At 43.6% G+C, this 13884-nt stretch overlaps 1 protein-coding gene and 1 long non-coding RNA gene across 3 annotated transcripts in view; one reads left to right on the forward strand and one right to left on the reverse strand.

The window, feature by feature from the left end:
* Positions 1-3605, reverse strand: part of CHN1 (chimerin 1) — a 103998-nt gene extending 100393 nt beyond the window's left edge. Inside the window, exons 1-2 of one of the 2 annotated variants that reach the window (XM_054829766.1) lie at positions 3433-3605; positions 2854-2969 (exon numbers count right to left, since the gene is read on the reverse strand). In XM_054829766.1, the coding sequence (XP_054685741.1) occupies positions 2854-2969; positions 3433-3590 (274 nt within the window). In that variant the 5' untranslated portion in view covers positions 3591-3605. Of the gene's footprint in view, positions 1-2853; positions 2970-3176; positions 3387-3432 lie in introns of those variants that run through there. The other variant, XM_054829767.1, reaches the window with a different exon arrangement.
* Positions 2546-13090, forward strand: LOC129207936 (uncharacterized). Its single transcript, XR_008577614.1, has 3 exons — positions 2546-2861; positions 9451-9650; positions 12035-13090. It is a non-coding gene; the product is annotated as an uncharacterized LOC129207936 (long non-coding RNA).
* Positions 13091-13884: the final 794 nt, after the last annotated feature.

Below are 13884 nucleotides of genomic sequence, written 5' to 3' on the forward strand. Positions count from 1 at the left end.
AATGAGACACACCTGACCTTTCAGCTGCCTGAGAACTGCATATCCATTTTAATCCAGAATCTACAACAACGTCACCCTGCTCTCTAGTCTTGTCCCCTTTTAGTACAGTCTTTGGACTATGCACTGAAATAACCATAAAACAGTATCAAGAGCATGGGGAAAGAATGTTATGATATTTCCCATCCCTTTCCTCCCTCTTGTTGTGCTCACACACATACACACGATAATTGAAAAGGCCCCAGCAAACTTGGTGGATTCCCCCCCCCCCCCCGCAAGCTGACATGGAAATTTATCTCAAGTTTATAACACATCCTATTAAAAGCAGCCCTAGAATGTGTGAAATTTGGTTCAGTGCAATATAACATTATGGGTTAGAAAAAAAATCCAATGCTGAGCCTAGAATTTATGTGAATGAGCAGAACCAAAGCAAACATCTCCCTCAGGATCTGTTTGCTCAGGGCAGTTTTACTGGTATAAGATAGGTGTGAATTTAAAATGGTACAATTATAGCTGCTTAATCCCTCAAAACAGATACATTAATTCAGGCACATGTATTCTGCCTTTCCTCGGATTTGATGATGCTGCTTTGGTAGGGGCTTATATTGAAACAAATCAAAACTCATTATTTCAGGAATTATATTTTTAATGAATTACTATGGGTCAGCTGTGGTGTGGTAACTGAAAATGCGACTATCCGCGGGCAGCCAAAATGCAAGATAAAGGCTGAAGGCTGTTCTTGAAGTACAAAGCAAGCATGTTTTGGTCTGTCTTTGTTATATGCTAAGAGACAAAGTGTGGCAAGCTACCTCAGCTCAGAGGACACACAGTAACACACTAAGCTGTGCTAACTCAATCGTAAGTTAATCACAGAGTCATCTGCAAACATATTGTGCATTTTCTGCATTTACCCAACTCACACTCTTGCATTCATAGTTTCAGACGTACTCTAAAGCTTTTGCATTTATGAAAGGCATCGTGGTCATTTGTTGACACACATTAGCCTTATTTTTTTTGCATTGTTTTATTGCCACTTTGTGTTTTCTTAAAAGGATGAAATCTTGAGATTTTACCTTTGGCAAGACATCACTTAAAAACTACACACAGCAGGGTACCCCACTCCATCTTCTCTTTGCTCATTAGCTTTTACATGTATCAATGTCATTTACCCTAATGACAGATGCGATACACAAAACCATCTAATTCGATTTACTTTGTAATGCAAATTTATATTTATAGAAAAATGTCATTAAGTAGATAAAATACATGTGAATTAAAAAAAAAGAATCACATCAGTTTAAAAAACAAAGTACCTGACTTAAGAATGCCACTTTATTTAAAAACTGAAGTTAAAATAGTATTAATTTTGCAGCCAAAGATTGTAATGACACAATAACTGCTCACCACAGAAAAAGCATCTGTTTTCAATAGCCTAATATTTTGATTTTTGGTTAGAGACAACTACGATATTTACCTCAAGTGCCTGTGTAACAACCTACACCTTTTCTTAACAAGCTGAAGTCACAACGACACAATGCAATACCCACGGTAGGCTATTTTACAAAAGCCCATCTGCCGTTTGAGCACTCTCTATGTTCACTTGTGCTCCTAAGTTAAAGAGCTTAATGCCCACCCTGACAACGTTTCAGGGCCCCCGTACCTGCACCAACTCCTCCAGAAGTCTGGGGGCTCGCGTGAACTCAAAAACAAGATCAGGCCTATAAAGACAGAGACAGTTTGCTCTGCTTTGAGCTATGATTTACCACCTTTTGCATCCTGAAAAACTCAGGCAGGAAATATAAATTTAAGTGACAGCACAGTAGCTAAATCCAATACCGCATAGATTTTATCTACAGAGAACTATTTTGCAACACGTGCTAAACTTGTTTTTAGACAGGGCTTAATACGCCACAAAAATACAACAGGTGTCAAGTTTTATGAAAACCTATGAGAGAGTTTTTATTCTTTTAGGAAATTGTACCAGCCCAAGAACCACGAGATGAATGAAAGCAAATCAATTGTTTACACAGGAAGTAAAATCCACAGTCTAAACACTACAAATAGACTTCATATCATCACTTAAAGCTATTCACTAGAAATTACTTCTGGTGTACAAGCTTCTTACAAGAAAGAGTATTCCGATTATCCTGTTAATTCTGTACCGATGCTAGTCATGCTAATTTCTGCTTTCCTTTGCATTGTTGCATTTACCTAATGTTGCTAGAAGCAGTTTGTAGCTTTTTTTTCCCCCACTGTAAAATTAAGCATATTAAGCACAAGCAAGCTTAATAACCTTACTCAAGAGAATCCACAGTCTCTGTAGTTAATGCACATTTTGACTGTAGTTAGAACTACAGTTTTCACGTGCTGGCTCCCACTATGCCATCTCAGGCTGCGAAGCCAACCGAAGCGAACACTCGCAGCCTCCTGAAACCGTCCTTTCACGAATCTGTGCTATTAAACACATCTACAGAAACGCGGCTCATCGTTACGGGCAATTAAGCCCCGCACCCCGACCCTCCCAGGAGAGCGGGGGTCCCCCGTTAGCCAGCCCACGGCTTCGCCGCGCCGCTCCTCAGGCGACCGGGGGGGGCTTGCTGAGGCACCGTAACTTTTATTTGCCCATCGCGCCCCGCAGCCGGCTCGCAACCCGAGCCCACGCCGCGGTCGGCACCGGGGGCTGCCCCCGGGGCGCGTTATTCTCCCCCGCTCCGCCACCCCCGGGCGCAGGGCGGTGCGGCGGGCCCCGGCCTGCGGCAGCCCTCCGGGCCGGCGCCCACGCCCAGGCGCTGCCGTGCGGCAGACAATGGGGGCCGGCAGCCCCGCGCCCGCCGGGCTGAGGCGGCGGTTACTTACCGAACAAGGTCAGAGCCATCGCGGCGGCGGGGCGGGCCCGGGGGGCGGCGGGGGCTGGCCGGGCGGCGCGGGGCTGGCATTGGCGCGGCAGCTCTCGCATCAGCGGCGGGGCGCGCCTGCAACACAAGTTGGGCGCGGGGCTGTCAAGGCGCCCCACGGCATCCGCGGCCGCTGCCACTTGCTGCCGCGGGGCGGGGCGGAGCGGGGCGGCCGCAGCCCGCGGCGAAGGGGAGGGGAAGAGAGGGGAAGGCAGGGCCCGGGGAGGGGGGTGCCGGGGGGGGACGCGCGGCGGCGGGGAGCTCCCCGCTCCCGCCCCCACTCACGCTGCGGCCCGCCGCCTCGGGGAGCCATCTTGCGCCGCCACACGACCCGCCTTCCTCCCGCCGCAGCCGGCGGGACGGTTCCCATGGCAACGCGGCCGGCCCGCCGCCCGCCGGGGCACAAAGAGAAACGTCGTCCCCTCCTGCGGGGCGGCCGGGCGGGCTACCCCGGCCGCGGGAGAGGACGGCGGCCCCGGCCCCCATCCCCTCAACACGTACGTGGCACCGGCAGCGCAAGGCCCGGCCCTCGGGCACCCACCGGGGCCGTCCCGGACGACGACTCTCCGCTGAGGAGATTCTCTGTGGAGACCAGCCTCGGGGTACCGGTCCCAGTAGGGTCGGCCTGTGCCTCTTCAGCCTTGGCGGGGCTGCGCCTACCTGGTACAGGAGAAGAGCCAACGGTCTTGTGAGAAACATGACTTTTTAAAGCGAGATGAAATTTCCACTTAAATGCCAGCAAGTGCGAAGGCAGCGAAACTGTGGAATTCCGCTCAAAACGTTTCAGTGTGAGAAATTTCAGCCAGCCCAGCTGCTGGCATTTTCTGCTGTCCAGGACTGAAAAAACAGCATCGTGCTTGGTGTAACTCATTTATACAGTTTGCTTTTTTAACCTAAAAACATATTTTAAACAGAGGTTAGTTACTATTCAGCAGATCATCCCCAGCACACGTAGGACAATCAGTCCTGCCTTGTTTGGTGATACAGTAGTTTCTTACTTGCAGGTGTTGCTTCACCTCTGAGCTGCAAGCTGTGTGTGCCCAGAATTCAAATCCAGCCTGCGCACAGTTGACACGAATGGTTTACTCGAATTTAATCCATTACAGCTGTGTAAATCCACAACCTTCAGCTTTGGAGACATCAGCCAGGGCAAGCAGATTTTTGTGCAGGTGTTTTTATGAGCCCGTCCCACCTTTGCTTGATGCACTGTGGTGGCTACCACAGCTGGTGTACAGTGAGAGGCTGCGTTCAGGACAAGGAGTTCGCCCCAAGACCGTCTGAAAGAGGAAGAAAGAGCATGTACATACACTGCATCTACAGCCGCTGCAATTAACGGTCCCGGTTGTGTGAATACAGGTCAGGGTCAGCAAGAACATAAAATACATTTTCTTTCAACAAGGCAGCTAAAACATAAAGGTCTGTCTGAAAAATGGGTGTTTTATGTAGTTAGTTGCACATGGGTTTTCATACTCTGAATTCTAGCTAGAATTCTCTTTTTGTAGAGAACAAAAGGGAAAGATTCTGTGGGAAAGCTTTCAATAGCTTTCTTGTTGTATTAAACAAGATTTAAAATCATGTGGTTTTATGTCTGTCAGATATTTCAAAACATAGGGGTTTATGCTGATATATTTTGCTTATTGTGCAAAGTGAAAAAAACCCAAACAACAAAACCCCAACATTTCATCCCAGCATGATCATTTCCTCCATTTTATTCCTTCCCAAGTGAATTCTAGCATGGTGGACCTGATTTCACAAAATATTTTCATTTTGTGTGTATAAAGTGTAAAAGTTGATCAAGCAGCTGGACTACTGAGAAATAATATTTTAATTGCAAAGCTAGAAAGAGGTTAAAAGTAGATAAAAAATGGTGGGAAAAAGCAACACAAAAAAAGTCTTTGCCATTCTGCCTACATGATTTGACCTTTGTGTTGCACGGAGTGTTTTGCTTTGCTTTTTGGAAATAAGTTGGATCTTCATACAGATTTTTTTTTCTCTTACACTTCCTGGAATTAAATCCCAAGCTTTCACTTCAACTTCCTTCAATTAAATAGCCAGCTTTTATTCTTCCACTACTCCAAAATCTTTATTGCTATCTACTGAACTGCATGTTTACATTAGAAATGTTTTCCTGTCCAGAGAGAGTAACACTATTTTTGCATAATAGGCATTATCACTACTAGAGTTAAGATCGGTCTGAATAATTTAATTAGACAATTGAATTGTCTAATAATGCCTTTGCTGTTAATGCAGTTATGGCTAAAACCTAGGGAAGTGTGTTGTTAGTTACTGGAGTTGTATTTTACTGTGCCAGGAAGAATTCTGTAGCTGATCTGAGTTTTCCAAACAAATTGAGCTCAATCATTTGTGTGGTTTGGGAGGATGTTTTGGGCTGGGCTCTAGCAGCCTGCAGAGAAGCACATTTGGAAGGACCCGTACCCACAGCTCTCTACCTTCTCCCCCCAGGTGTTGTCATAAGAAGGGTGCTGGGGTAGCAAGGAGAGGGGCTGTACTCGGTATGTTCCATCTTACCTGATGGCAACTCTAACTTTTACAAAGGCTGATAGCCTTAACATAGCAGGAAGAAAACAAGGTGCAAATCAGAAAAAAAATTAGCCTGAAGTTCACTAGGCGAAGGTGCCTTCCCCCACGCCCTGCTTTTTGAATGGACCTAAAATCCTCATGGCGATTTCTGTTAACAACAACATTATCTTAAAATGACATAATGCCTTATCAAGCCAGCTCATCTTAGTGCACCAGCAATAACAATGATCTAACTACAACTCCGGGAATTTTGTTAGAAGAGAGCTGGAGCTTACTGAGCACTAACCCTCTGTCGCCTCGCGCAGGGGCGAGGGGAGGAAATGTGGATGCTCCGGAGCAGCTAGCACAGAGCCTTGTTCGGCCAGAGTGGCTGTTACTTTGGAGAGACCCCAGCTCGTACATTTGCTCTTTTGCAGGGGAGAGCACAAAAGAGGACCCCGTTTTGCATGACCTTGATTTGAAATGGCAGCAAGGATGAGCTCGGTGTCTTGTTCCCCTGGGGAGCTTTAGCCCTTGAGAAGCCCTCATTTTCAAAATTGGTTTGCTATCACATTCTGTAGAAAAAGCACTGCTATACTTGCCACCTGGTAGGAATGTTTGGGGGTATATTTACAAAGTGTACCTCAAGAATAAAGCCTCCAAAAGAGAAATATATACATAATGTGCTATTTTCTGGCCTGCTTGTTGTCCTTCAGTAGGTTTCTTGCCTTGTCTCCCAAGCCTCAAGGCTCATTTAAATACCGCAGTCAGTTTTTACTGCTTCATTCCTCACATAGAATTTCATTACTGGGATTCGGGGTTGTTTTCCAGTGTTTAGGTGTTCTTTATTTTGGGCCCTCTCCTTTTGCCCCCTCGGTCTGGGTGCCAAGCACCGTGGGAGCAGTGGCTCATTTTCCACGGTGGCCTTTCTTTGATCCATCACCTTGTCTGAGGGTCTGGTACCTGACATTTGTTCTTCAAACCTTAACTAATTCACTAATCAGATAGTGATAAATGAGATTTTAAAATTAATCACTGGCATTTTTAAAGATTTATACACATCTGTAAAGAAAGGTTCCCAGCTAGTAAATATGATGTTGTGTGAAGAAAAAAAACCCCATAAATTAAAGCTGTCCCATACTAATGGGAAACAGTAAAAGTGAAGACACAGTGAGACATTACCTGATGAATAGGGGTAGCATCTTATCACAGTTAGCGTCTTCCTGCAACAGCCCTCACCTGACAGCAGGAAAACAGCACTGTAGAAGCCTTGTCACGTGCAGAATTTAATTTAGCTTCTAACATGTAATGGCTGGGAGTTCGTGGGGTGGGCAGGGGGGCAGCTGAGGGCTGCCTTACTGAGCAGATTCAGAGTTCACACTATTTGCAACGGAACATTTACTCCTTGGAAAATGGCGAGGCACGTTTCTACCACTTGTTCAGTAAGATAAATTCAATTGTTCTATCTCATTTAAAAGTCATCAATAAAAAGTTTGAAGACTGACTACCAAGCTTGCTAGTTAAAATTAATGTTTATGTAGATTACAGCTATTTGAACATAACATCAAGCCTATCACCAAACCCAGAATTGTCATTGCACCTTACCAGCATTTTGGACAACCTTTCTCCCTTTGATGAGAGAACTGGCATTTGAGCTTATCTTTTGGACACTGTTGTTGTTCATTATTAACGGCAAAGTCATTTAAACACAATATTACCCAACACTCTGCCAGCACAGAGGGAGACAGAATCCCTGCATCAAGTACAGCAGCTGTGAGCAACCTTTGTAAACCAGACATGTCCGTGTTTTACTGGGATCTATGCTAGTCTGTAGATTGTGGTGGCAATTATTTTTTTCTTTTCTTCTGTCTAGAGGGTACAGACTAGCAAAGTAACAGTTACTGGGAGGAACTTGCATGTTGAATGTTGAATTTGATGATCATTGCCAAAGAATGTGAGACACGTGTAACATACCCCCTGTACCTTCTGTTTTAAATCACAACTACCACATTATAAACTCACATTTAGCATCCTATCCTCATCAGTAGGAATTGCGCTATATCCCATAAAGACTTAGAATAGTTAAGTACACAGTAGGTGATGTGCATGAATGAACTGAACTGAAATGAAATGAAATGAAAGATGGGCTTAACATGTCTGCTTTTGGCTCTCTGGGTCATGAAGAAATGTTTAACAGACGTAGGTTACCATGTGACAACCTTTAGAGCTAGATTTTTTTTCTAGTTAGGCTAGAAGTGAATGCCACGAGTTCTAAGGGGAAGCAGTACAGGGGCACAATCTTAGTTTTAAAATTAAACTAAAGCTGTTTGCTTAACATCTAATAATTTGGTGTGTTTAGACTCATGTTATGAGACATGATGCCATTTTTGAATGAAACTGCATCAAAGGAAAAAAGCTCACTCTTGCTTATACTTCCTGAGCAAAGTCCTTTCCAAAATAATCCTTAAGGACTTTTACATTATGATTCCCACTTAATTGGATTTCCAAGAGCTGTGCATGAATGTGATGAGAATTACATCACAACAGGTACTATGGATAGGATACAGTAGATGCTATGTATATATCTTGACAAAATCATATGATCTTAATCTTTGATGTAATTTGCATTTAAAAGAAAACCTGCACCTGTATTACTCTTCATAGCCAGCTTTTCCCATGCAACAGATAAAACCAGCAGCGCTTTCCGAGAACGTCTACCTTTGCGCCCCTCAGTAACACCTCTGCTCTAACACTGCTGATGTAAGTGGGCTGGAGAACGGAAAATGCTGGGCTAGGCACATCTGAAGCACACCACCTTTTCCTCTGAATTAGGTGGCTACTGTCAGGTTGTCCGACAGGTATCCTGCCCTGTCTTTCACATCAAGAACACCTCAGTCCTATTTTCTTCCAAGCTTTCACCTTTACCTTACTATTTATTTAATAAACATAGACAAACTCCTTTCATACTTTCAAACAGAAATTTACAGGTGCTTCCAGCACCACAGTTGTGCTGAGGATGGACTGGTCTTCCCATCATCCGCATGCCTAAGGACAGAGGCTGGAAAAGGATTAGAAAATGAAGTATGCCATACGGAAAGGGACAATCCAGAGCTACCCAAATTTCCTTTATAATCGCTATCACATAAATCGCTAGATTTGACCAAAAGTAAGAGAGCTTTACCTTCCGTTAGGGTGTAAGCTTCACACAAACAAGGTGCCAGTCACCCTAATGCTCACTGTGGATTGTGGTCACTCAGCACATTGGGGTTTATGCTGACACTCAGAGCTTTCTTCTCACAGCAGGTTCCAGGTGATGTTTAGAGCAAGCAATATCAAAATAGGTGAGTGACTAAACTAAAACTGCAAAAAGGCATTTTTATTTGCAGCTGGTCTGAATATACTTTAACACCAGACTTTTTATGAGCTTTCTTACTGCTCATGTGCACACTTAATAGCATATCCCATCAGCACAGACTTCTAATGTATTATTAAAGTATTAAAATGTTAGGAAATTTCAAAATTGCTTGCACTTTTGCTCAGATGTAAGAGTTACATACTCCAAGTTACATTTTTAAGAGTCCTGCGTATGAAACACAATATGTTTTTGATTGCTTGTTTTATTAAGTGAAATGAACAGGCTAATTAAAGAAATTCCAGGAAGTTTCTGCTTTCTGTCTCCTAGGGACAAGCCTCAAGTGTCAAAGGAGATAATACTGATGGCTATAAAACACCCAAGTGTGTTTATACTGGCTGTAAAATGCAGCTTATAGCTTCTATTTAACTTTCATAATATTTCCTTTTTACACCATGCTTAGAAATACATATTAAGGCATTAGTTTGTATATATTTGAAAAAAATATTGGTAATTGCAAGTTAAAAAACAGAAGGCGAGCCATTGGCAAAATAGTCTTAGGAATAAACCATTACGAGTATAATTTCATCTATAAACACTAAAAACTAAGAACAAGCTAGCCATCAAAAAAAAATTCTGCAAGACACTTATAGTCCTGACTTTCACAATGTCTTTAACCCTGAGCAGATGATCTCTTACTTGAAGCCAAAAGCTAAGCCACAGAATTGGCGGTGGTTCTTCATGCAATCAGTTGAGTCTTCTAGGTCCACCGGATCCACCTCCAGATCCACTGGCTGGCTTTGAAGAATTGCTAAAGAAATTAAACCTTCTCACGAGCAACCCAAGCCTGCAATTCTGAAGTGCTCTGTAGAACATCCACAAAAGAGGTTTGTGTTTTGTTTTGGTTTTTTTAGCTTCTTTAATTCGCAGATTTTATTCCAAATAAAAGCTGAAAAGTTCTGTTTACTCTTCAGCTACTTTAAGACAACATTCTTAAGTTGCATGTTTTTACTGCAATTATTTGATTTTCTAATACCAGAGACCTCACAGCAATTTCTACATTCTTAGAGAAGCCAATGCATGTGTTACTGAAGCCATTCAAAAAGAATGTTTTTAATGAGGGTATTAGTTATCCAACTTGCTTCTCAGACAGAGTTGCATCTTCTACTTAACGGTTCTTTGAAAGAATGTCCAAGTTTTAGAGCACATAAAACACTTTAAGGGTATTTTAAAGCTCGATAATGTGCTTTATACGAACAAGGGTGTATAGGCCCTGGTAAGGCAAACTGCATCAAATTTGAAGTTTAATTTTATGTGACCGTTTAGAAAATGGACTATATGAATGAGAAGTGAACTTTGGAAATGTTCTGAGAATTTCCTGCTGTACAGACATACGCCATCTAGTTATCAAGTGCCTTTGTAGAATGACCTTTAACGACCTGAAGATGCTTCTGTGTCCAAGTCTCAAAGCGTTGAGGTAGCAGAAGCACTGGATAACTACTTTGCAGTTCAACAAATCTCTAGGAGGAGAGGTGTATGTGTTTTCTTCCACCAGAAACACTTTGAAAGAAAATATAAAACCTTGCAAACCGAGCAAGCAAGCACACGCACTAGTGGTACCTTCCTGCTTTACTGTGCTCACCACAGCTAACTCTGCAAGCAGGCAGGTAGCGGCAGCAGGGCACAAAAAGCAGCATGGAGTAACGTTGGAAATACCTTTCAAGACCAGCATTAGCTCTTCAGGATGGCAGAGAGATGACATTAACCAAAGCAACTTCAAAGAGCTGAAGGAGATTAAAGTTTTTCCTCTTAATGATTCTAAAGTGTTATTGAAGGGATCGATAGCTTTTCCTGTTAAACAAGCTGTTCAAATCAAGTATTCCTGGAGAGAAGATAAACCAATCCTGGAAGTAATAGTGGGATTTAATTAGCATTTGAGATTTTCTCTATTCATTAATTGATCTGCCAGTCTCACAGTAGTTTTAGTGAGCTGTAAGCTTATAGCAATAAGATTTCTTATGAAAGGACAAAATTATCTGAGCCCTTCTGAGCCCTTTCATCTGTGCCAAAAACCATAACAAATTATGTGGCCCCCACAGAGAGAAATTTCTCTTTTCTGTACCTGATGCCACTGTTTTTTTCTGGGGGAGTTGGGGAGGGAGAAGGAAGAAAAAAAAAAAAGTGTTATTTCCCCTTTCTTTAGTAATGAAATAATTACATCCCATGGTTGTGCACATTTTTCTTATTGTTAACCAAGACACGTGGAAAGCCCCTCAGCAAAGCAAAACTAAATTAGCAGATATCCAGGTCCTAAATTGGCAATGCCAGAGACAATTACTAAGACTTGGCAACTTCTCAGCTGTGCATGCAGCAGTTTTATTTTAAACAAAATCGGAGATCACACAACTGATCTTGCAATGCGGCTTGCACATCACCGCACCAACCTCAGATCTGGGATTCAACCTCACATATTCGATTGTAAACTCACGCAATCCCCAAACAGGAGTCTACAGGAAACTAATTCCTGGTTTAGTCCTTCCAAAATTCAGCTCCTGGTTTTCTACACACAGTAGAGCTGTGATACCAATTCTTTCAGCCTGTGAAAATACGACGACTTCAGAATTCAGAGTTTATCTGCAGCAACAAGTCACTGACAAGGGGAGCAGTTGCCAAAGATTTTCTTTAACCCCAGAAAGTCAAGGAACTATGTGTTGGAAGGATACAACCAAGCAAAACTCTCGGGCAACCACTGTGCAGTACTGCACGAGCGGGGGGGCAGGCCCTCACCATTTCAGCGTGGGTTGCAGCCAGACTTCAGCTGCCAGTTTGCTGCTTGTTCTTAGAAAAAGCTTCTTTGGTCCACCAAGGGAAAACTGCTCTCCTTTCTGCTCCCGGATGGACATATTTTTAAGAAGAATGTGTCTTAAGCTGTTTTAAGGGAACATGGGACAAAGAAATTCCATTAGTTTATTCTCTGTCAGTATCAAAATCAAAGGCATTAATCCAGATTATCATGTTGTACAGCATTAAAATTAATTTCCTATTTATAGCATATAGTCATGACCCACATAAAGACAAAAAAAACATTAAAAGTAACAGTGCCTGTACTCTGTCCAGTTCTTTGAAGGAATGAAAAACATTGCGTAGGCACTACATATTGATTCACTTACATTTGTATTTAGCTTGGTAGCTTCAGAAAACATACGCGCAGAGTTCAGATGGATCGTTACTAATCAGATTGTTTTCACTATTCTTTCCCCTTTATTTCAAGGTTTGATCACATGACCATTTGCTCTTAAGATTTCTTTTCTTTCCTGTGCACACAACAGAACACCTTCCCTCCACCTGTGAAGAATCGCGTCCTCTTCAAAGCATCCTGCTGCTCCGAAAACGTGAGTGAAGGGCAGATGCAGCCACACCACCTGCAAGACCCCTGTTGTTACTCAGAGAAAGGCACTATTCTACCTTTAAGAAATTGTCCCAGATCTGGGGATTTCCCCACGTACTTTTAGCTAGGACAAACCAGACGAATTTCCTGACACATCTCGGACTGCATTTGCCAACACTCCCCAAACTCTTCCTGTTCTGCCTTCCTAACCGTGCTTCCGTGGCGATTTACTCCCACCTAAGCCAGCGCTGCTCCAGTCCTGTTTCTGCTCCCTCCTCTTCCTTTGCCGCTGCGCTGGCCGGTGCCCGGTCCGTGGCCTGGGGCAGTGACCAGCAGCATCCTAGATGGCCAGCGGAGTGCCCGAGGGCCAGCGCTGCCGTCACAGCGAGCGTGAACTCTCAGAGGACCCGCTTGGTGAGTTGTGCTGTGAGTGCCCTTGCTCATCAGGCTCTTTGCTGCAGTTTACTTCAAATATCATACAAAACAAGAATCAAAAGAATCTTTATCCATCCACAGACTCCTTCACAGCCCATCAAACTGATGTCATGCCATCTTCATCGGCTTCTGTAACAGCATCAGCAGGCCAGATGAGATCTCTGCACCAGCCTGCAGAATACATTTCTGAGACCCTTGGTCTAATTACAGCCCTGGTGACCGCTGCTGCATCTGCCTTGCAATGTTACTGTGTGGTAACACGGACCAGTAGCTGGAGAAATCCAAATAGTGCATGGAGAAAGCAGACCCACAAACAACAACAACAAAAAAACCCCCTTATCACAACAAGGTACAAAACCATAGTAAGATGAAACACTGCAGAGCTCTCTTCAGTCAGCTCTGTTTATAAAGCCAGACTAACTCCATCAGCAGGCTCAAATGACGTGCAGGGTGGGACTGCTGGCTCCTATCCCCAGTTTACACTGATGAATACATTTAAATATAATTACAAGGTTCTTATTATTTGTTCTTGCTGTTCAAGCAAAGCCTGTTATTCGACCCTAGAAGCCAGTTTATGGCAGGTGCTTTTTCAGGAGACTATTCTAGAGGCCAAATTTTAGTTTTGGGGTGGGTTGGGGTTTTTTTTTCTTAGAGTTTATATTCTTGTCTAAGGAGTTGAGTAGGCAAACTGTGCTATGAGGAGGCTTACAGCGTTCCCTGGTAGTTCACTGGAAGAGTGGAGGGAATCGCTGCCCCTTAGCGCCTTGGGGAAGGACGAACCAGAGGGAAAAGCCTCCCACCAGAAGAGGGAGGGATGAACGGAGTCAGCGAAGCAGAGGTGGCTTCAGCTCTTTTCATACAGCACTGGCCAAATTACCATTTTTGTATTTTATTATCAAGTGACAGTAAGGCGCAGCCTGCCACCTGTGTATGCGAGTTTAGGGAACCCTTCGCAGGGGCAAACTCCGCTCCCTGCCCGAGGCTGGCAGCAGAGGACGGGAGGGAGTTTTCACATCCCAGCCACCACAGGCGCAGACTTGGGGAAGCTGTACCTTTCCCCAACCTCGGATCTGCTTCTCCCAAGAGCTGAACGTGCCGTAGATTGTAGAATAAATGAAAACTTTATGTCAATATATACACACATAAAAAAAGTATTTGCTCAAAATATCCAGCAGTTACCACTAGATGGCATTTTGTTCCTGAGAAACTAGAAACTCGCAGGTTTCGAATTACTTGCTACAGACAGCAGGAAACAGTAGGAAATGGAATTACTTACCTCATTCAGTTAATAATTTATT

This window comes from Grus americana, chromosome 6 (assembly GCF_028858705.1).
Source record: "Grus americana isolate bGruAme1 chromosome 6, bGruAme1.mat, whole genome shotgun sequence".
In the NCBI taxonomy this organism is placed as follows: domain Eukaryota; kingdom Metazoa; phylum Chordata; class Aves; order Gruiformes; family Gruidae; genus Grus; species Grus americana.